A 21,012-nucleotide genomic window follows, 5' to 3' on the forward strand; every position below is an offset into this window, starting at 1 on the left:
CTGATAAGGATGACTGGCAATATGTGCAGTTTTAGCCTGCTTCCATTGCGAAATTGGCTCAAGTCAGCACAAAATCTGTGCCATCCATGCCTAACCAGTGGCTTTTTTTATTTCTTAGAGAATTCTGTAGTTCCTTACAGAAAGCTGTAGCAAATCCTTTCAACACTTACAGAGTGCTGTTGTGGTGGGTCCTCTGTAAAAAGATCTATAGAGACTCTAGGTTCTTTAATAGAAAAAGGAAGAATATACAAGTCAAACCATTTGTTCCTGTATCTTAAGTTAGAGCCCTGTGTTCACATTACACTTGATAATTCATGAAAGTCTGTGTGTACTGGGGAAGAAAAGAATTTCAGGACTACACAGAAATTTCTGTGGCAGTTAGAAGTTTCTTTTTTAAGTAGTAACAATTAAATGTTGTCATGTTATGTTCACAACCCAACTTTTCTCTATTATTTTAGACTCTTATAGTGGCTTGGATCAAAGCAAATCTAAATGTGTACATTTCTCGAGAACTTTGGGATGACTTGCTGTCTGTAATGTCATCACTGACATATTGGGAAGAGCTGGCCACTGAGTGGTCACTGACAATGGAGACACTAACTAAAGTATTAGCTAGAAACTTGTATAGCTTGGACCTCAGTGACCTGCCATTGGATAAATTAAGTGAGCAGAAGCAGAAAAAACACAAAGGCAAAGGTAAGACAACACTCTATAGACATCATTTGAATTTGAGCTGGGCTGATGAGATGTTGGGCACAGGATAATTTTGGTCTCACTTTTATTGGTATACCTAATTAGGCCTCTCTATCACCTGAAATAACCCTGTTTCTTTGAGGTAAAACTGCTTTTTAGAACTACCACAGAATCCTCACATTAAGATTCATTTCTGCAGATAGGCACATATGGAATGTAATTCTTAAAGGTGTGTTGAATTTAAACTAAAATGTTACACTGTACCTTTTATCAAAGCAGCTGCATAGTTGAGTCCTGATCATAACTTCTTGAAAATAACAATACTACTCATCTGGTGAAAATTAAACCATTGCAAGCACAATTGGAATATTGATCCTGAAATGTTGTTACAAGGGGAAATGTAAGGTGAACATAGTTTTGTTTGGTACTAATTGATTACTAGTCCATGGTGAAGACAGGTTTTATTAAGATGACCTTGTGGGTTATTTAAGAGATAGTATACTTTTAATAATCAATATGAGCAGTACCTGTTTTCAAACTGATTCCTAAACATTGCAGAAAATACTCTGTGAGACATAATATGGGGAGAGGAATTGGTAAGGAACAGGAAGTCTGTCCTCCTCAATAGGGGGCTGGATTGAAAGCTGAAAAACCTGGATTCTCTTCTTAGTTCAGAGACTGACTCTCTGCGTGGGACCATTAGAAATCACTTCTTTGTTTCCACTTTTGTAAAACTTCTGTAAGGATAATTTCTCCTTTAAAAAGTTCATTGTGATCTAATAGTGAGAGGCAGGATTGTATTTAGGGTGAGTAAAAAAGATGGAAAACCATGTAATTTTTAGTCTGCTTTTTATTTCTCTGTGTTCTCTTTGATTTGGTTCTCCAGTCAAACCTGAGGGAAGGTACAATATCTTAGGATTTGTCAGTGAGAAGTAATGTGTGGATTCCCTCTCTTAAAGAGGTTGTTCCTGTAGGCTGTTTCTGCTAAAAACATTTCACATGCTTCTATGCTTCTCATCTTGAGCAGTCATTATTCACACTTCTGTTTTTCTAGTGTGTGGCAAGTGGATGAAAACACATTTCTCTGTAGTTGACCTTGCCATGCATTTTTTGTTTTCCTATACTGTACAGCTTTCTTCTTTTACTTGCTAAAGATACAGTTAAAAAAAAAGTCTGATGTGGGATAAGAATATTTATAGTTATTTTAATATATACTTTAAAAAGTATTTTGAATAATCTGTATCACCCATACTGAACCACAAGAGAAAAGTTTCTTAGCCTTTGGTGATAGAGTTCCAGAGAAAGCCTCCATTGCTAAATGTGAGTCACAGAGCTAAGTGCAGCTTTGGAAGGAATAGATATCATACAAATTATGCTAAATTTCTTTGGCCCTGTTTGTTCGCTAATAATAATGAACATGTTGGACTAGGGCTCACTGTCCAAGAAGTTATCCTTTTAATGATTGTAATTGTGTCATTTTGGATGGATAAGGACATACCTTGCAAAAGCTGTTCACTTTCGTTTTTTACATAGTATTGTTTTGTTAGGTCCTCATATGAGCTTTATTTACTTAATATAAATTTCAAATCTGAATGTTTCCATCTTACTACAGTATTTTTTGTCAATTTCCAAAGAGTGTTGTTCTCTGATCCCATCATCCCATTTTTTTGCTTTTGCATTTTGTGTAAAAATATTTTATCATCGTTATTTCGTGTTCCTCAATATCACAAAATTATTTGGAAAAACACCCACAATATTAATGTTTTGAAATGTATGATTTTGTGTGTATTGTCTAGTAGGAATAGCAAAGGAAAAGCTATATATTTTATCAGACTACATCTTTTGTAAACTCATTTTTTTTGAAAATAAAATTACAGTAGTTTAATGGAACCAACATTTCTGAAGAAGTTTGTGTATCCCCCAGTGTTAGTGCTGGCTGAGCTTTTGAAATAATGCTTGCTTTGGTAACATAATTTATGCCATCCAGCTTTAAAACTCTTTGAAAGAACACAACTGCAATTATCTGGTGATACCAGAATAGAAGCGAATAGATTGGCAATTCTGTTTTTGCAGGAGTTGGGCACGAATTCCCGAAGTCTTCTGTCGATAAGTCCTTTTCTAGAGGCTGGAGCCGTGATCAGCCTGGACAAGCACCAATGAGACAACGCAGTGCTACAACCACTGGCTCTCCAGGAACAGAAAAGGCAAGAAGCATAGTACGGCAGAAAACAGTTGGTAAGTATCTGTAAAAGCTGATAGAAGTGACATTTGAGAAAGGGTAAGGAATTAATAACTGACTTCTGTAGCAGCGTGGATTGCTTCTCTCCACAAAGGTATACTACCTATAATAAATTACACATTAGTTAAATGTGTAAACTATGCACCTTTATGTGCTTTGAGGGTGGCTGAATAACTTGTGTTTATTAGAATTACAGTTACTGCAAATGCAAATAATACATTTGATACATTAATTCTTAGTGAGTTTGATCACATGCCTAAGCTGGCCTGAAAAGTAATACCGTTGTGTGTGTGTGAAGGAGAAATGGTTTGAGCAATGCTGCGGATAAGTGAGTCAGAGAAGGTTTCTGAAGTGTGTGTTTTCATAAACACAAGATGGGTTGAGTTTTTTCAAAGTGTTCAAAGGAAAGCATGAAGAATATGTGTATGTCTGCATAGTTTGTAAGATATGCTGTCTTTTACTATACTCTGAATATTGCAATAATGAAAGATTGACACGGATGTGTGCAATTTTCCGTATCTGAAATCATCTATTTCTCAATTTTATTACTTGCAGATACTCTTTACTGTGTTAGAAATGAGTGATGCTGAGCAATGCTTTAGGTGAACTCCTCAAAAGAAGACTCATTTATGTTCATATGATTTACTTAGACTATGTTAACATGAACTGGACTATGAATTTCTTTACACTGTTGTCTAATCTTGATGATCTTAGTGCTATTCCTTATGTGAAGGAAAATTAAACTGATTTTAATTTTTTATTTAGAATAAGAACCTTTAAGGAATATCTCTTTTTTTACTATCTCTGTAGTAGTAGTGGCTTTGGTCATTGTGTGTTGTTACTTCAATGATACTTCTTGGAAGTAGGTACATTCTGACACAGTTTTAGAAACTTGGGATGCATACTGGCCATTGAATATATAATTGTACTACCTTTTCAGAAACGAACATTTTCTTTCTTTTTCCAAAAATATTTGCAATTAATTTTTTTTAAGTCACAGAGGTTATTTAGGCAAAGGTTTTATTTGAATATTCTTCAAAATTCTTCATTTTAAAAATTTGTTGTCTCCTAAGGCTCTTGTTGATTTGGGAGAATTAATTGCCCTGTAAACCATACAGAAATGAGAGAAAATGAAGTCATTACTCCAAAATTTCCTGTCTTTTTTGCACATTCAAATGCTATACAGCTTTTCCTCTGTCTCATGCTGACAGCACCTAGTTTTCCTCATGGATTACAGATACTTTAAATGCAATTTCTGCTTCTATGTAGATTGTGATTAACAGTTGTGGTGGTTTTAAGTCTTAATTTCTTAACAAGGTAAAGATCATGTTAAAATTTCTCTTTCACAAATAGTTAATATTTCAGATATTCTGTCAGATGGTTATGTTGTTTGGTCAATTTATTAATGATTTTGTTTTTCTGCTATTTGAAGTATGGCTATTTATATGATGTTAGCCTTAAAATGACTGTAACTTATCCTTAATAAGCTATATATTGACCTGGTTAGCAGCAAACTAATCTGATTTTAGTTTCACTGGACATTAGCGTCCATGGTTTTGTTCCTTTCCTCCAATTGTCTTATATATCTGATATTCATCAGCCAAGTTTGTATTACTGCAACCAGTTAAAATTTCAGCTCTATTCATGTGTAGAATACCATCTGTGGACAAGCATCCCAGAATTGCTAGGATGATTTTAAAAGATGTAAAGCCCACAAAGAATTTCCAGAACTAGAATCCCAACTCTTCTGGTTTTTAAATGTTAATGAGTAAAATGTTGCAAAATGTTACATCTGTCTTAAATGCCTGCAAACTGTTGTTTGTTATTGCTTCTCAGATCTGCAAATAGAGCTGTTCAGATGCTTCTTAATCTGTGCCAGTTAATACAGGGTCACATAATAAAAAATAGTCACAAAAAGTAAAATTTTCTACAGAGCATTTTACTGGTCAGATCTTCTTCAGTTTAGCACTAGCTCCACAAGCTAAGGCTGTAATTGAGTCAGACCTTAAATATGTTGCATGATACCTGATATGTATTACATTCCCTTTGATTATGAATAATGTATACTCTTTATATCTGAGTAGGGGGGATGTGCATGTTGAATATTTTATGGTAAGAAAAAGCTGGGATTTCTTTTTCATCTGTTTTATGTTGTACACATTTCTGTGTACATCTGTGCACCTCTATTTTTTGAGCCATCATCATGCTGGCGCACATTTATTGCTGCACCAAATATATGTGTGTGCGTGTTACTCAAATAAAAATCACAGCTTTTCTGATATGCAGTGTGTGCATTTTTAGCCTGAACTTATGTAAAGTAATTTTTGGAAAAGGGCCTTTAAACATAGTATGCATATGGGTTGAAAAATCTTCTATAAGGCTAGATTTTTCACTTAGGCAGCAGACTCTAATCCTATAAAATATTGTATCAGAAAGAATTTACTATCTTATTGTTCTGCTTTTGTTTATAGGCGACAGTGGAAGGTTATAAATTGTCAAATATATAGTCCACATTCTGATATTAAGTCTGCCTCTGCTTAACTACTTATTTGGATGTAATATGGTGGAAAACATCCAGTCAAATTAAGAGGAACACTTTATGTTAAGATTTATAATCAACACAGTATCCAATATCCAATAGCTTGAATTATTTAGAATCGTTTAGGGTTGGAAAAGACCCTTAATATTTACTATGTAGCTTATTATTTTTTCTCTGGTGTACATTCATTTTAAGATTCACAGAGATGAATGTAATGCATCTAACTATCACTGTATCCTGATCATTATTACTGTATCTCTTAAACAAAGAGATACTTAAGCTTTACACATAATTGCCTTTTAAAAGAATAGTTTCTGTCTTGCAAACTAAGTTAAAGAGGATGGCTTCAGTTTTAAAAAGTCTTATCTTTCTGAATTGTTTTTTCAAACTGATGTTAAGACACCACTTAAATTGTGCTGCACTTGTCAAATGTATTTTCTGCTCTATGTGACCTACCCAGGTTATCTACATGTTAACGTTAGTAGCAATTCTTTAACCTGGTTTAGAAGTGTGATGTGCTCAACTGTCACTATACTCCATTCATGTACTTTTGATTTCCATGCAGATTAGGTGCACTAAGATTCTAAGTCTTTATTCCATGCTGTTTTGAAAATATATATATATAGAAGGAAAAGTTCAAATATTGCACTGACAATATTTATGTAAGATGCATTGAAGTTTATCAGCAATAATTTTAACAGAAGCTAGCCGATTTGCAACAGTTTGAAAAGGAAGCTGCTTGAAACAATAAATGTTGCTTTTTGAAGAACTTCCGGTGTACTTTGAGGTTGAATGCAGTATCAGTTCTTGCTCTGACAGAGGAAAACAAATGTCATGAAAATTTATTTTAAATCTATTAGAAAAGCTACAGATATAACCTTGATTGTGGTACCACAATTCTTATGTAAGTTTTCTATTCTGTAGGAATGGTGGCAGGATGTGAGATATGAGAAGGTGATTTAACATCAGTTTAGCAAGATTTATCCCATATCAGTTAAAAGCCAGGCCCTATGGATAAGAACCAACTTAATGCTTTTTGTTGTCAAACCATTTCACTTCAGTCATTTCACTTTTACTGTGGAACTATAACAAGTTTTGTTGCAAATTTCTCCACACAGAACTGATAATTTTCTCCTTATGCTTTTGAATCTCTTTTGGAGAACATGAATTCAAGAGTATGGGTGTATGTAAAATACAGAGAGGCATTTTGAGGAGAAAATCAAAGGAAACTAGAAAAATGCAAATGTAGTGTAAGTTACTTTTTCTGTTAAAAAAAAATCAAGTTCTGAGTGCTTGTGAAGCAACTTTAACTTTGATTTTTCAACCCCTGATGCAGTGGGAAAAAGTGTTAATTAGTTTCTTGATTTGGAATGCAAAATCTCTGTGATTGTCATAATAAAGGCATTGTTGCTGCTTTACATAAAAGTCGAAAACTCAGAATGTCTTATGTGTCCACTGATTTTTTTCTTACAGCTCTGCCAATATCTGCCGTGCTGAAATGTTTTAATTTTTGAATTTTCTTCCTTTTTATCTTTGTTTTCTCTGTTGCTGCTTTTTCTGTGACACAAGCCTTTCATTATAGTCACTCTTCTTTTTTCCTTCCCCACTTCTTTCTTTTCCTTTTTAAAGCCATGAGAAGCCGATCCATTGGTGAATGTGCTCTGCCATCGGCCTATATACGCAGTGCTAAAAGTGCTCCTGTTCTGATCCATACTTCCAAACCCTTCTTGCCTGATATTGTTCTCACTCCCCTTTCTGATGAGCTTTCAGGTAGTGCCACCTCTGCTAATTTCTGCACCCCCTTTATCACTTTTTTAAACCTTCTGCTTTCAAATTCTGCTAAATCATTAAATTTTTTCAAAGTAAAAATACTCTGGGGATGGTGGGAGAGGGGAAGAGATTAAGAATTAATATTTTGAGTTACGTAAGATACCATGCTTTTTTTACAATTCATTCTGGAACTGTTAGAAGTTAGTGCTGTGCCAATGTTTACTATCATAACAGCGAAAATTAGAGAAATATCTTCGCTTTTTCAATTTATTGTTAAGCAACAATATAACATCTGTCTACTAGAGAGTACAACTAATCTAAAATTTTTATTTGTGACAAGTGAGGGAGGGAAAGGAAGAACTTAATTTACTTTGATTTGCCATTTACCTCTTTCTATGTAAATTTTTGAATTCAGTGTCATAGATGTTGTATGAACAACCGTGATGATACGCTTTAGCTCCCATGAAAAAAGAATGAAGTATATGGTATCATATAATATGCTTTAGAGTATGACTGTTTTTCATTAACATATAAAAACATATAAAAAATCTGTGGTTTGGAATTCTCAAATGCTGTGTTTTGATATTATTTTCCAAATGATCCATTTTTTAGAATTGTGGTTTTCCTCAACATTCTGTTTGGTCCAGCAAGGTAGTTGACTACAAGTCTCACAGTAGTTTATCTTGGATAATTTTCTCTGAACAAATATGTTCAGGAATTAGAATTAGCACAGATTTTTAAAAATGCGTGTTTAGAGATAATGTTATTTTTTCATCTGTTGTGTAGATATAAATTAGTAGTGTGTTAAGGCTGACACTCCTGTTATGCCTTTGTCCCAGTGCATGAAAAAAAAAATCAAACCACCAAACCGAAAGCATAGTGGGAGGACTCTATATATGTATCCAAAACTGTGTACAAATATAAGGACTTAATGGCAGTAATGGTTTTATGGACATTTGTTTTCTTTTCTCTCTCTCCTATCTGCCTTTGTTACTCAAGAACTTCCAAGAACTGAGTCTTCATAGTTGTATTTTGTCTTGTGTCACAAAATTCTTGTAGTGAAACAGAAATTTGGTACCTTAGTATTCAGTCTGAAAACATAAATGAAGAATCAGGAAAGTTCAAGGTACCCACTCTAGAGAGACCAGACTTTCACAACGTACAATTACAAAGTAGGTTTAATAAAATACAAATTATATGTAATAAATTAACAAATATATGAGTGCAAAGGGTATCTTTCTGAGATATAAATTATTAGAACTTAGAAGATAGGGATTTTTATAGGAATGATACATGAACAACCTGTTAGGAAATACATCTTACCTGGCCATGGCATTGTTGGAAATAGTCAATTCTTAATGAAGATCTTAAGAGCACCTGCAGAAGGAAGTGACCTATTATTTTGTCACATAATCAGATACTTAAATTATCCTGTCCTAAAGAGGGCAAAAGTGCTGTTATAGACAATTTCATCATCTATGTTTCTGAAAAGTCCTGGCTTGCATCTTATTTCTAATGTGTCCCAAACCTTGTGGCTCTCTTGCTATTATCCTTTCTGTTGATACTCATGCAATACAAAAACTGCGTGACCAATGTGATTCTTAAAAGTTAAAGCGATGTTACAGACCTTTGCACCTTGAACATAGGAAAGGTCTTATGCCCTTCCTGGTTTTTGTGGCTTCTCAAAAGCAACCTGGGTGTTGCAGCAGCTTCATGGTGTGCTCAAGAATCTTGAACATTACCAGAAAACTAAAAAGCTCTAGTGAAGAAAAGCAAGCCATTAGAGTGTTGATGGGGAAGTAGCGGAGTAAAGGATACACTGTCCACTGGATCAGAGTGCACTTTGCTCTTTTAATTTTCTGCATTTTTAATTGCGCTCTCTATCTTTTCTTTTTTTTTTTCACATGAAGCTTTATCATTTTCCTTGCCTTTTCTTACAGTAAATGTTATTTTCTGAGAGCTTTCTGTTTCCAGAGGTACAGTATGTGATTTGGGAAGTAATCAAATTGCTTCTACCGTAAGTGTGTTCTAGATAATGAACAATATGTAGCTAGCTCTGACAGCCCTTCGTCTTATTTCATAATGGTATAAGTATCCCAGTTATCCAAAATGACTTTACGATCCAACACAGCTTGAAGGAGAGAACGTTTCAACTTATTCCAAAATAGTAGAATGCCTAATATTAAGTTTCTGGAAGTAGTATTCAGCTACTTTTTTGCTGTGAAACTCCTCATTGAAAGGTAGACTCACTGAACACTGGTAAATCTGGACAGGTAGTCCAACAAAAAGCATTTATACCCGAACCTTTACTTTTTGTACAATATATTAATTTTCAAGAGTACGGCAGAACACCCCACTTGACTATAATTTGTTATTTATTGAGAGATAGTATTTCTCTTGAAGATAAGTCAGTAGATTGACAAAATATTTTGCAAAAACTCAGTATTGACATTCAGTCATCTAACATCACAGAGAATGCTTCTCCTAAGATTGTATTTCCTTTGTGTAGTTTCTAAGTTATGCTGTATTTCCATGTGCAGAATATTTGCAACTTTTCAAATAATATCCAGAAAGTGGAAGTGATTTATGCTTTAAGGTGTTTAGTTATTAAAGTGATTTTAGTATAATGTATTTGTTGCAAATATTTCTAAAAAGAACATTTCCTTTAGCCTGTTAGAATCCAGTCTTACACTTTGACAAGATAACTATTAAAATAACCATTCATTCTGGAACTGTTGAGGATTTTCGTGTACAAGACCACTCATAAAACAAAGTATTAATGAGATGTAGGCAAGATTCCTAAAAGCAATGGGCAAACTAATGAATTGCAGGTGGTAGATTTTCCTTATCCACCAGGACTAAAAGAGTCAAATGTAGTATTAACATGAAACATACTGGGCCTTTACAACCTTGCTCCCAAAGCAGTAAGTAATCATTAAGCTGAAATATAAAGAAATCATAACTGTAATGTCAGTATGGCTGTAATTATTCTTTAATCCCAGAAACTCACAGAATGAGTGTGTTCTTATAGAAAAAAAAAATCAAAATGAGAGCTGAGAAGCAAAACATGTTATTTTTTTCTCTACTTCCTGAACTAACTTTCCATGATGAAATATAAACCTCTCCCAGCATTATAGGGGAATCTTCTATTAGCACTCACGCTGTCTTGTCAGAATGTGTCTCTCCATGAGTTTGTATTTTAGCTTATCCATCTCCCACTTGATGCTGAAAAGCTAACTTCTCTTTCTGCCTTCTAGCAGAAAAGGAGAGGTAAGGTTGATTTAAGCAAAGTTATGATTGGTGAGATTGGGCAGGTCTACCAATTTCAATCTCTTCCTTATTGTAACATGTAAGGACCCCGAACAGCGTTTTTCCTAAGTGCACACAAGGTGTCAGGTAAACAGCCTTCTGGCACACACAATGTACAAACTCCTTGGGAGTTCATGGTGTCCCAATTTGACTGCATAGTTGCATGCAATAGTGAGCCCTGGTTGTGAAGGAGCAGTTTGCTTGGATTTTTAAATATTGACTGTGTTTTCAGTACCAGTCTTGCAATAACAGTACATTTTTCATTTCCTTTGTTTCTTCCTCAGTTCTACAAAAAAGAAATCTCTATTGGCACAGCCACATGTTTGAAAACGTGTACTTGTATGCACTAGTCATGCATATGTGAGCACCTAAGATTAATTCTGGATCAACATTGAAATAAATCTAGCTGAATTTATTTCAATGTGTGGACTTGCTTCGTGTGCATTGTGACTTCTCTGTCCAGTTATTTCTAACATCCTCGAAAGTCAGGATCACTCCATGCAAGCAAGCATGTGATTACTAGGCTGCTGCTTTAGATAAGATTGAGTTTATAATAGATATGAAGTCTGCATACTGAGGGCTCAAGATGAGATCGGTGTATCATAGTTGCGTATATTAATCCCATATATATAATATCATACATATTTTTGACTGAAGCCTATAATCCTTTCTTTGCAGCTGTAAGAAATATCTTGAGACTATGGGAGCATAACCTGTGTTAATCTCTGCCTAAGTCAAGAGAGAGTTTGAAATAACAGTTCCAACTAGAGAGAGACAACATTTGTTTCAGAGGGTGTTCATTCATGTAGTTGGTAATAAGTTGAACAAGAACAATGATAAGAAATTTGTTGCTTATCAAAACTGAAGAGGAAAAGGACAATAGACTGTGTTATATTTGACGATTTTTCAGTTTATGTTTATTTTCTGAGATAGTTTGGATGTCTCTTCTCTTTTTTCCAATATAGATCTCTCAATTTCCTGTCTGATAGCTTCTTTACAATTCTGTAAATTTTGTATGAGGACAAACTTTAATTTTCAAATTTTAACTTCTCTGAAAAGTTGAGCATGGAAATACCACTTTTCATCTTCTTGGAACACGTATGTTTAGTTAAGTACAGATATACCTCATTCCTCTGGTTTATATACTTTGCTCAGAAGCAAAATGTGAGAAAATTCAGCTCCAGTTCTAATTCTCAGAAAAGTGTGTGCACATCAAAACAGGTTTTTAAGGGGACTTCAGATTATCAATATTCAATATTACTGAAATATATAGATCCACAAAGTAATAATTAGAAATATTTTGTAATATTTATAGATTATATTTATAGATTATATTTAGTAATAATAGAAATATTTTAAAATATAATTATAAAATAGTTACTTTATTTTGACTGTAACACATCAAAGTTAGGGGAGAGAAAGGGGCTTAGATTTTGTTCTGATATTAAGTAAATTCACCATTGCAGTCCTGAAGTTAAACCCTCTAGATAGAACAACAAGGTAAGTCTCTTTATTGTGGCAAATAACTCTTGCTGGTGTTCATTTAAAGCTCTTTACTGTTGTTCCTGACTTTGAAAGTGTATCTACAACTTTTTAAGTAGCAGGTAGTAAAAAATTAATCTGGGGAATAAAGGATTCTATCAAAAAGAAACCAACAGAAAATTGAGTAAGCTGTTTTTACCTTGCTGTTCAAATGCTTATCTTATAAAAAGACTGCAAGGAATAGCATGAAGTCTTGCAGTTAGTTGAATTGTCTGTACGGGATATTTAACCTTGCCTGCACTGGTGATTTGATGGCATATAGTATTCCTATAACATATCAGGAAATCTGAAGAGGTGTTGTGAAGGTTCTTTATTTTTGTGGATGATGTAAAGTGACCTGAAGATAGTTCTGTACAATTCCTAGGTGATCCATGTTTGAATTGTGGCTTTCATTACAGTTAACTATGATTTGTACCCATACTAACATATTAGTAAATGTCTCAACAGAGACAAGGAGTCACTAATTTAATTGGTCATAACATGTTCTGGTCTTTTCATAAACAAAAGTGGGTTTACTCTAATGTTAACTGTTGTGAGGCTGCAGGATGTTTTTCTGTGTCAGAGTCCTTAATTCTGTAATTCTCATGTATGTTACATTTGCTGAGTCAAACTGGAAGAAGAGGGGGAGGTAAGCCTTCATTAAGTATTTAGTTTCACATTTTGAAGATGAGAGACAAAACATCCTTTTAGGGAAACGGAGTATATCTTTAAATTATCCATTATGTATAGTCATCTCTTCTGTATAGTCAGCTCTTCCTTGTAATTTAAAATTTTTAATCCTAAGTAAATTATAAATTACATATCCCGTAATATTTATAAGTGTATTATAGTATTCTTTCTGAAATTTCAGTAGTTTATGTATATTCATACAAGTAATTAAAAGTAATAGTTTGCCACTTCAGTAGACAATCCTAATTTTCAAAAAAACTTGCTTGTTTTCTTTGGAGTTGCCCATTTTTCTGAAGATGTAAATTCTACAAAGGGAGTACTACTGTTAAGCTCATTTGTATTCCAGTAACCATTTCCTCAGCAAGCCAGCTGGAATAAGATTGGTTGAATTATTGAACTTATTGGCACAGCTCTAGCTTTAACTGTATTTCCAAACGTTCCATGATCTCACTGTTTGTTTTCATGCATGTTAACATTTAAAACTGTGTTCTGATGGTCTAACTCATTTATATTACATTATGTACTGGATATTATGTGCGTGTGCTTTTAACACTCTAGTATTGGAAAAAGTATTTTTGTTGTATCTAAGAAAACAAGGCTCTGGACTTTACTGGCTCTTAAAGTCACATAATTATGATGTAGTGGTAAATACATATTGTCTCTCTATGTAAATTTTTGTGCATGTTACATATACTTTTTTCTACAGACATTGATGATGCTCAAATTCTTCCACGTCCACCTCGAGTCAGACATTTTTCACAGAGTGAGGATGCTCCAAGTGAAGTTTTTGGTGCATTAAATGAGGAACAGCCACTGCCACGAAGCAGCAGCACCTCTGACATCCTGGAACCTTTCGCAGTTGAACGAGCCAAAGGTGCAGTTCCTGTCATTGACAGTTCATCCCATCATGCTCCAAGCTTACAGAGTTCCACTGAGACCTCTTCAATGCATAGATCCACTGAAAGCCATATCACTGATACAAATAGCAGAGAGTCCTCCTTGGAAGTTGGGGATAGTATTTATGACCATCTTTGTCATTTAATAGGGCCGGTAGAATTTGCAAACACTGCCTTTGAACAAAGCCAATATGTTGACCTTGAAGGTGAAGATGATCTCCTTTCCTCTCTGAGAGAATATCTTAAAGAAAAAGAAGAACTTTGCGGTAACTTTGAGATAGATAAATGTAAGGCTTCTGCTCATGACGTTGATACATCAGTAAATAGGAATGATAGATTGCCACTGGACGGATTAGAAAATAGAGATCAGACTGGGCAATGCACAAATAGCATCACTGTTACAGAGAGAGACGATAACACAGAGCTGCACCTAGAACAAAACCCAAGTGGCTTTATAAGTAATATCGCACCTAGTCAAGTAGACTTCTTTACAGGAAATCAAGCGCTCAATAAAGCCAGACAGTTAGATATAAATAAACAGCATGAAAGTGTATTTGATCATGGGTCAAGTAGTCCTAGCAGCAAAGAAGGGAAGAGATACCTGTACAGGCAAGCAGCCACTGAAGCTGATGTAGATTTAGTTGTGGAAGCAGTGGTAGGTGAAAAGCATAGAAGTGCCCAGTTTAATGAAAAGCTGACCAACTCACGTATTGTCCACGCAAAGAAAATTCTTCCTAAAGCACAAGTGGACCCTCAAATGCCTTACGTCACAGGCACGAGCAAACTGGCACCAACTAAAAGAAGTATATCTGAAACTGTAACTCATAGGGCCAAAATAATGAAAATAACAACTAAAAAAAGAAATAGTGTTCATGTTACTTTTAGGCCATCTACAGAATCGGTTCAATTTTACAATCCTCTTGAGAGCAAAGAGGCTGCTTGGAAAGCAAGACTTCGTAAACTTGGTGGCTTCAGTAGTAGCAGTAGTGGTAGCAGCAACAGCAGTACCAGCACAAGCACCAGCTCATCAACTGCCACAGAGCTGGTTAGACCTGGAATATATAGACATCTAGATGCAATTAATGTTGCTTCAGCTGGCAGCAAACAAATTAAGGAATCTACAGAAACTCAAGCAGCTGTGTTGCAGAAAGAAGGTATTGCAGTTAGTCAGTTCCATAATCGTAGTGCCTTTAGGGCACCAGGTCAGGAGTCGGCACAACAGCAGGGCTCCCTGGGTGGTGTTTATAAAACTGTTGTACATGCTCTTTCGAAGCCGAAGGCAAATGTTTCCCCACAGAGGCAGAACAGAATGCCAGCAGAGGCTCCACTGAGGGATCTGTACAGTCATGTAATGGGCTATTTTGGAAGGAAAGCTGCAGGTGAGCACTAACAGTGTGCAGAGCGCAAAAGGAGAAAGGCAACACCAGTTTGGCTTAATGCAACTGAAGCAAGCTCTGATAAGCAATCAAAAGGCTTTGGGATGATCACTGCTTTCCCTGTTTGGTTATGCATGCGCCTACAGCCAGCTGATTTTTCTCCCAGCATAAGTTACATTTACATACTTTAAATTACTAATTTTTCTTTTCAAGATATTTAGTTGAACCTCTTTGCTGCTGAAGACCATCAAGTTAGGGAAGAGGAAGAGACAGTAAATGACCTAATAAAGGACTAAGCCTTGAGACTTCTGAATTTTCATCTACCATGCAGAGCCTTAAAATTCAGCCTACTGTATGATTGGCATATGCATATTTTATCAGAATATGCTATTCCACGCTGAGTGTAGTTTGCTTATCTGAAGGACCTGGCTGTCAACCAGCTAGGTTGAAATGATTGTATTTCTGGTTCATTTAGTGTGTTTTCTTCTTCCTCCCCATCCTCTTCCTCCTTTTCCTCCTCCAAAACAAAAAAAACCCCTCAAATTTACATTTGGAGGTCAGTTTAGATAATTTTTAAAAAATAGTGTGAAATAACAGTCTGCTACTAGTGGAATGATTTCATTACAACAGTTCTCTGAGTCTAATCATAAGGTTTTGTTTGAGTCTTTTTCAAAATATGACATAGGCCTTCCTATATTCATTCATCAAAATGGCTGCAGTTACATCTTGGCAACATCTTTCATTGCTTTCTTTTTCTCTTGGAATCATGGATGTTCATGAAGGTCTCATGATGGTCTTTCTCCTGCTAACTGTGAGACCTCTGTGAACTGGTCAAAAATGAAGGCTGTCGCTCTAATATCCGTTGTCTTAGTTCGCATAACCTTAAATGAACAATAAAATAACTTTCAGCAGTAATGCAGGTTTTCTTTTTTTCCCATTGTTATGTTGGCATGCTTAACAGAGGATTCTGCAATGCATCCTGCATTGAGATGTTAATGCCACCTGAGGGCAGTCTCTGTAAGCACAGCACCCGAGCGCGTTAACTGTCATGGGTCTCACAAAAACGATTTGCTGCTCCACAAAATCTGTACTTCTGAAAAAGAGATATCTAGGAAACACCAATTTTAGAAGTACTGGTTATTTGAAATTTGTAACATTTAACAGAGCCTCGTTGTTAAAATAAACTACACCGTGGTCTCAAGAGAGATGGCACTGAGGGGAAAAATTATTATAAAAAGAACATGAACTGGAATAACTTGAAGACTTTAAAGGTGAATATCATGAAGGCAGGTGTAACAGCCACAGTTAAATATGAACAGTATAGTTATATCAAAAATGTAACACTGATAAATGAGTGAACTTAATTAGTTGTTCATAACATTGATCATCCAGAGTTAGAATTTTCATTCCACGTACTAGCATGTAATTTTATCATATAATGTTTTCTTTGCACTATTTATACTAACTGTATGCAGTGCCACATCACCGTTTATCATTAGTATATATTACAATCTACTTTACTTTTTCCACTATGTTGCTTTTCATTAAGAATGCAATGAAGAAGAAGCCTGTAGGAATCATACAAATTTTTTAGGATTTGTTACTTGTGATATGGAGGAAGAACATACGCTTTATCCTTAAAGCAAGCATTAACAACTTTGAGTAGTGCTTACCTATAAGCTTCCTGCTCTTGAAGGTGGAACTGGAAATCAACTAACCCCTGCTTAGTGGGAAGAAGAAGCCATACTAATTCTGAAAGTAGAGTCTGCTTTAAAAGAGGGACATTCTTAAAATGCATGTTTGGCAATTTTGATTTTTTTTTTTATTTCTGTTAATTAACAGGTTTTTTCATTTGTTACATTTTGTTTTGAAAATGCCTTGATGCATTCTTTACTATAAATGGTTGTTCATTTGCTTTTAGCTAATAGAGAGGACATGAATCAAAAGCTGCACCCTATTGATAGTGATATTGGCAGTAGCAATACAAATGTTCCTGACCTCATGGATGAATTTATAGCTGAGAGACTCCGCAGTGGTAGTGCTCTGGTAAGCCTTTAAACTTGCTACATTTCAATACTTATGTCTGCATATATGTGCGAACTTGCCAATGACATTATAAATCAGTTCACTAAAATGTATTTCTCTGACTTTTATGAATCAGCATTAAGAATACTGCTTAATTATTCCTTGTCTTTGAGATAGATTCATGCCATTTTTTACCATTTGTGTTTTCATATCTTTTAAATCTTCATTGTGGAAGCAATGCAGAAGTTATGTCAGGTGAATAGTCTCATTGAATTGAACCTGTAAAGATCTCTGTACATAGACACTTTCAGAATGATAGTTTCTGTGTAAATTTGCAGTCCTCAGGGTGGTATGTAGTTAAGTATCATGCTGTAGTACAGTACTGTTCTCTACAGGCATAGTCAATGCATCAGACTAAAAAACTGCTCTTAATTTTTTTTTATTGCACTTCCAAGTGTTGAATGATATCTTGTAAGTAGTGTGTTGGTAGTCAAACCAACTTTTCATATGCTTTCTTCCTGCACTTTTCCAGAAGTGTCATGTTGTTTGGAATGGCATTCATAATGAGAAATTTTAATCAATTTTAAGTCAAGAATTTCTGGTTACTGTTGAATGCTTGCAGAATGAGACAACTCAGTTGAAGAGATAAGTGCTTGTTAACTAGCAACAAAAGGGAAAATTAAAACAAAAGTTGCAAATGAAGAACAGAATGGGCAACAATTTAAATACAGTGTTTCAAAATTGTTTAATCCTTTTTTCTGCTTAGATATTTTGAAGAAGGTCTTTTTAAGACATTTTCCTATAGAAAGTTGTCAATAAGGAGTTGCTAATAAGGGGCAGAAGAAGATTTCTGCAAGGGATTAAAATTGTTTCTTTATCATCATCTTGTATAAATGGCAAGAGAGAATCTATAGAGTTTATCTATATGTATTCTTTTTTCTCTTTTGTATTGAACTCATGTTTATGAAACTTGATTATTGGTGCAAAGTATTCTTGTTAATAAGTCTTGAATTACAACACAGAATGCTAACTTGAAGTCTATAAAAAAGGTTAACTTAGTCTGCAAATTAATAAAACAGATATCATCACAACTGACCCAGAAGAAGAGAGAAAAGGAGAGAATACTGTTTGAGAATTGATACTTTCCTTACGTAGCAGAAAAGAGTCGAGATAAGTTTGAGTACTACTCCGACACTGCCACTCATTTTTGTAATTAGCACATAACAATAGATATGCCTTCTTAAAACAGTACACAAGTTATTAAGATTAGTTTTAGGTTGCTGTATATATTGAATGCTAAAACCTTATCACGAAAAGCTTGTCAGTCTGAGTTAATCTCTAATCAGTAGTAGGATAGTAAAAGAATGCAGAAGTGATTGGACCTAGTGTAAAAGGAACGCATCATTAGTCTCACAATGCATAAAGATTTTAAGCTATTTCATAAAATGGCTTTTCTACTTTTGTCTCTCTTCCCTCTCAAGCAAACAGTCCTATCTGTGGAAAAATATGCCTTAAAGAAAGACTTCAGATAGACCACCACCTTACTTGTATATGAGCAAATCTGCATGCCTTATTTCTGCTATATGTGGTCTTTGGTGTCCAAACTAGTATCAAAGTTGAGGTTTAATCATAGGGAGATTAACGCATGAATTAGTAATTTCATTTGCTGGTTGTATACATTAAATTTTTGCTTTTAGCATGGTAGCCTATAGGCCAGAAAAGGCAATATTACTTGACATTTTTTTCTGCCTGAAACCAAGGTTAACAGGTTTTCTTTAGTAATTTAGATGTAGTATACTTTTTTACTATTTTACTCTCTCAAGTCTTACCTATAATGTATGTGGCCCATGCTAGTCTGAAATTTAGCCTTTTACGATATATGTCCAAAAATTCATTGTGCAAATAAAATTTGTGTTTATGAAATTCTCTGACTGCGTGAACTCTTCAGTTGCTGCTGCCTGTCTGGGGCTTTGGAAAGTTTTGGCTATATATTTAGTATGATGACAATTTCTGGTTTAGGTACTTAAGAACTATTTGTTACATTCTGACTTCAGCAAATGTGGGATTGCTTTTTCCAGTTTATGTAAATAAACCATCCAAGATTGTAAGATAGTTTATGTCTCTTCAATGTGTAGAATGTGACAAGAAGAGGAAGCAGTCCTGGGAGCCTGGAAGTTCCTAAAGACCTTCCTGATATATTGAACAAGCAGAACCAAATGCGTCCTGTAGATGACCCAGGCGTACCTTCCGAATGGACATCACCTGCCAGCGCGGGCAGCAGTGACCTCATCAGTTCAGACAGTCACTCTGACTCCTTCAGCGCCTTCCAGTATGATGGCCGCAAATTTGAAAGCAAGTATATTTTTCCAAAAGTAATAGCATTTTTTTATTAATTGATTACAAATTCCCTTTTTTTTTTTTTTCCGGTAAAGTTGTGTGCCAGCAATTTTCTGTAGAGAGAGAGAGATTAACTTGCTAGTGATTTCAAAATAATGCAGCAAGAAGAGGCTATTGTGGTTTTAGTATATTAAAAAAGAGAGCAGTGGAATACTACTTTTCAAAATAATACTTGTGTGCAAAAAGCAGAACAACACTAAACAGAAGTTAGAAAGCAATATTGTCTTTTCCCTGGAGCGCATCCATCTGTTTTGCACAAAATATCAGAATTAAAGGTTACTTACTTATTTTGGAAGTGTTTTTAATTCTTTTGAAAACACTTAGGCAAAACTAAAAGAAGGGCTTCTGATATTTTTAGTGGCCTTTGTGTAACTATAGATTAATTAAGATACTAAGTATATTATCATGGTTAAATTAGTAAGCTTTGTTAAAATTAATGTGCTTTGTGTAATAACAATGCTTTTCAATCATTTGTTTATCCATTCCCACCCTTGTTGAACAGAAGGGGTCATTATGGTTGCTAGGAATTATGACTTCATATATTACATAAGATAAAAATAATGTTTATATGATAAAATTTATTGAAGAAATTGCAGTTTTTATATATGTTGCTATAATGCAACTATGTAATGGTATTTAAGCCTACATTTCAGCCTGACATTTTTCTTTAGTGCTGAAAATAACATTTGTTAGACTATCATTTGTCATAATATTTTTAGTTTAGTGTTTTTACAACAAACTTGAATATTTCTTCCAGCCTGTAAATTTTGCAAATAAATTCCTTAATATATGAGTCCATTATTTTTACTTTATTTGCATGTAGGTGCCTTACAGCAACCAAGCAGAATGCAGGACATGAAACAGGAATGTTTCTGGAGATGTTTAGTCACGGGTTCAATCTTACAGGAAAGAGATTACTCAAAGTAGTGAATTATTTTGTGCTGTTACATTTTATGTAAATTTTGCAACAGTGCATTAGTAGCATAGAAGATGCACGTACAACATTTCCATGGAGGAGTTTGGAGATCCTGGGCCTTTGAGTTTTTTTCGGTTTAGTGCTATTTGAAGGTTCTAAGTTAATACAGTGTTTTCCTCACAGATTTCAGCTTTGGCACTGAGGCAGGGACACCAGCTTCTACTGACGTTGATGCAGTTTCAGGACAGCAGCAGAGTGCCGAGGAGCAAGAACTGGCCAGTCTAACTACACTCCACATAGATTCAGAAACAAGTAGTCTCAATCAGCAACCATTGTCTGCTGAAGCTGCAACTATTACTGGTAAAGTAGATTAAAAAAAAAAGCTCTAAAAAAAAAAAAAGTGCATTGATTTCTGAAATTTTTCACCCATCCTGAAGAATGCAAATTCCAGCTTCTACATGAATCTATGTTCTTTTTAAGATGTTTATTTCAATTATTTTTGACTGCTATTGAAAAGTAATGTATGAAATAAGTTAAAAACCTTTGTCTGACTTAGTTACCCCTAGGATCTTTAACTTGTTCCTAAATGTATTTTTAAACCCCTCATGACAAAATCTATACAATTACCAAGGAGAAACTCA

At 34.8% G+C, this 21,012-nt stretch overlaps 1 protein-coding gene across 16 annotated transcripts in view; it reads left to right on the forward strand.

Moving 5' to 3' along the window:
* The window catches only part of RALGAPA1 (Ral GTPase activating protein catalytic alpha subunit 1), a 142,695-nt gene that overhangs the window by 34,817 nt on the left and 86,866 nt on the right, over positions 1-21,012 (forward strand). For 8 of the 16 annotated variants that reach the window (XM_027638304.1, XM_027638307.1, XM_027638309.1 and 5 more), the window contains exons 15-21: positions 459-696; positions 2,767-2,928; positions 7,101-7,241; positions 13,468-15,036; positions 16,955-17,079; positions 19,194-19,410; positions 20,555-20,731. In XM_027638304.1, the coding sequence (XP_027494105.1) occupies positions 459-696; positions 2,767-2,928; positions 7,101-7,241; positions 13,468-15,036; positions 16,955-17,079; positions 19,194-19,410; positions 20,555-20,731 (2,629 nt within the window). The remainder of the gene's footprint in view (positions 1-458; positions 697-2,766; positions 2,929-7,100; positions 7,242-13,467; positions 15,037-16,954; positions 17,080-19,193; positions 19,411-20,554; positions 20,732-21,012) is intronic. The other 8 variants (XM_027638313.1, XM_027638314.1, XM_027638315.1 and 5 more) reach the window with 4 other exon arrangements.

The sequence above is a fragment of the Corapipo altera genome, unplaced genomic scaffold, assembly GCF_003945725.1.
Source record: "Corapipo altera isolate COAL_440 unplaced genomic scaffold, ASM394572v1 23, whole genome shotgun sequence".
NCBI classification, from domain to species: Eukaryota; Metazoa; Chordata; class Aves; order Passeriformes; family Pipridae; genus Corapipo; species Corapipo altera.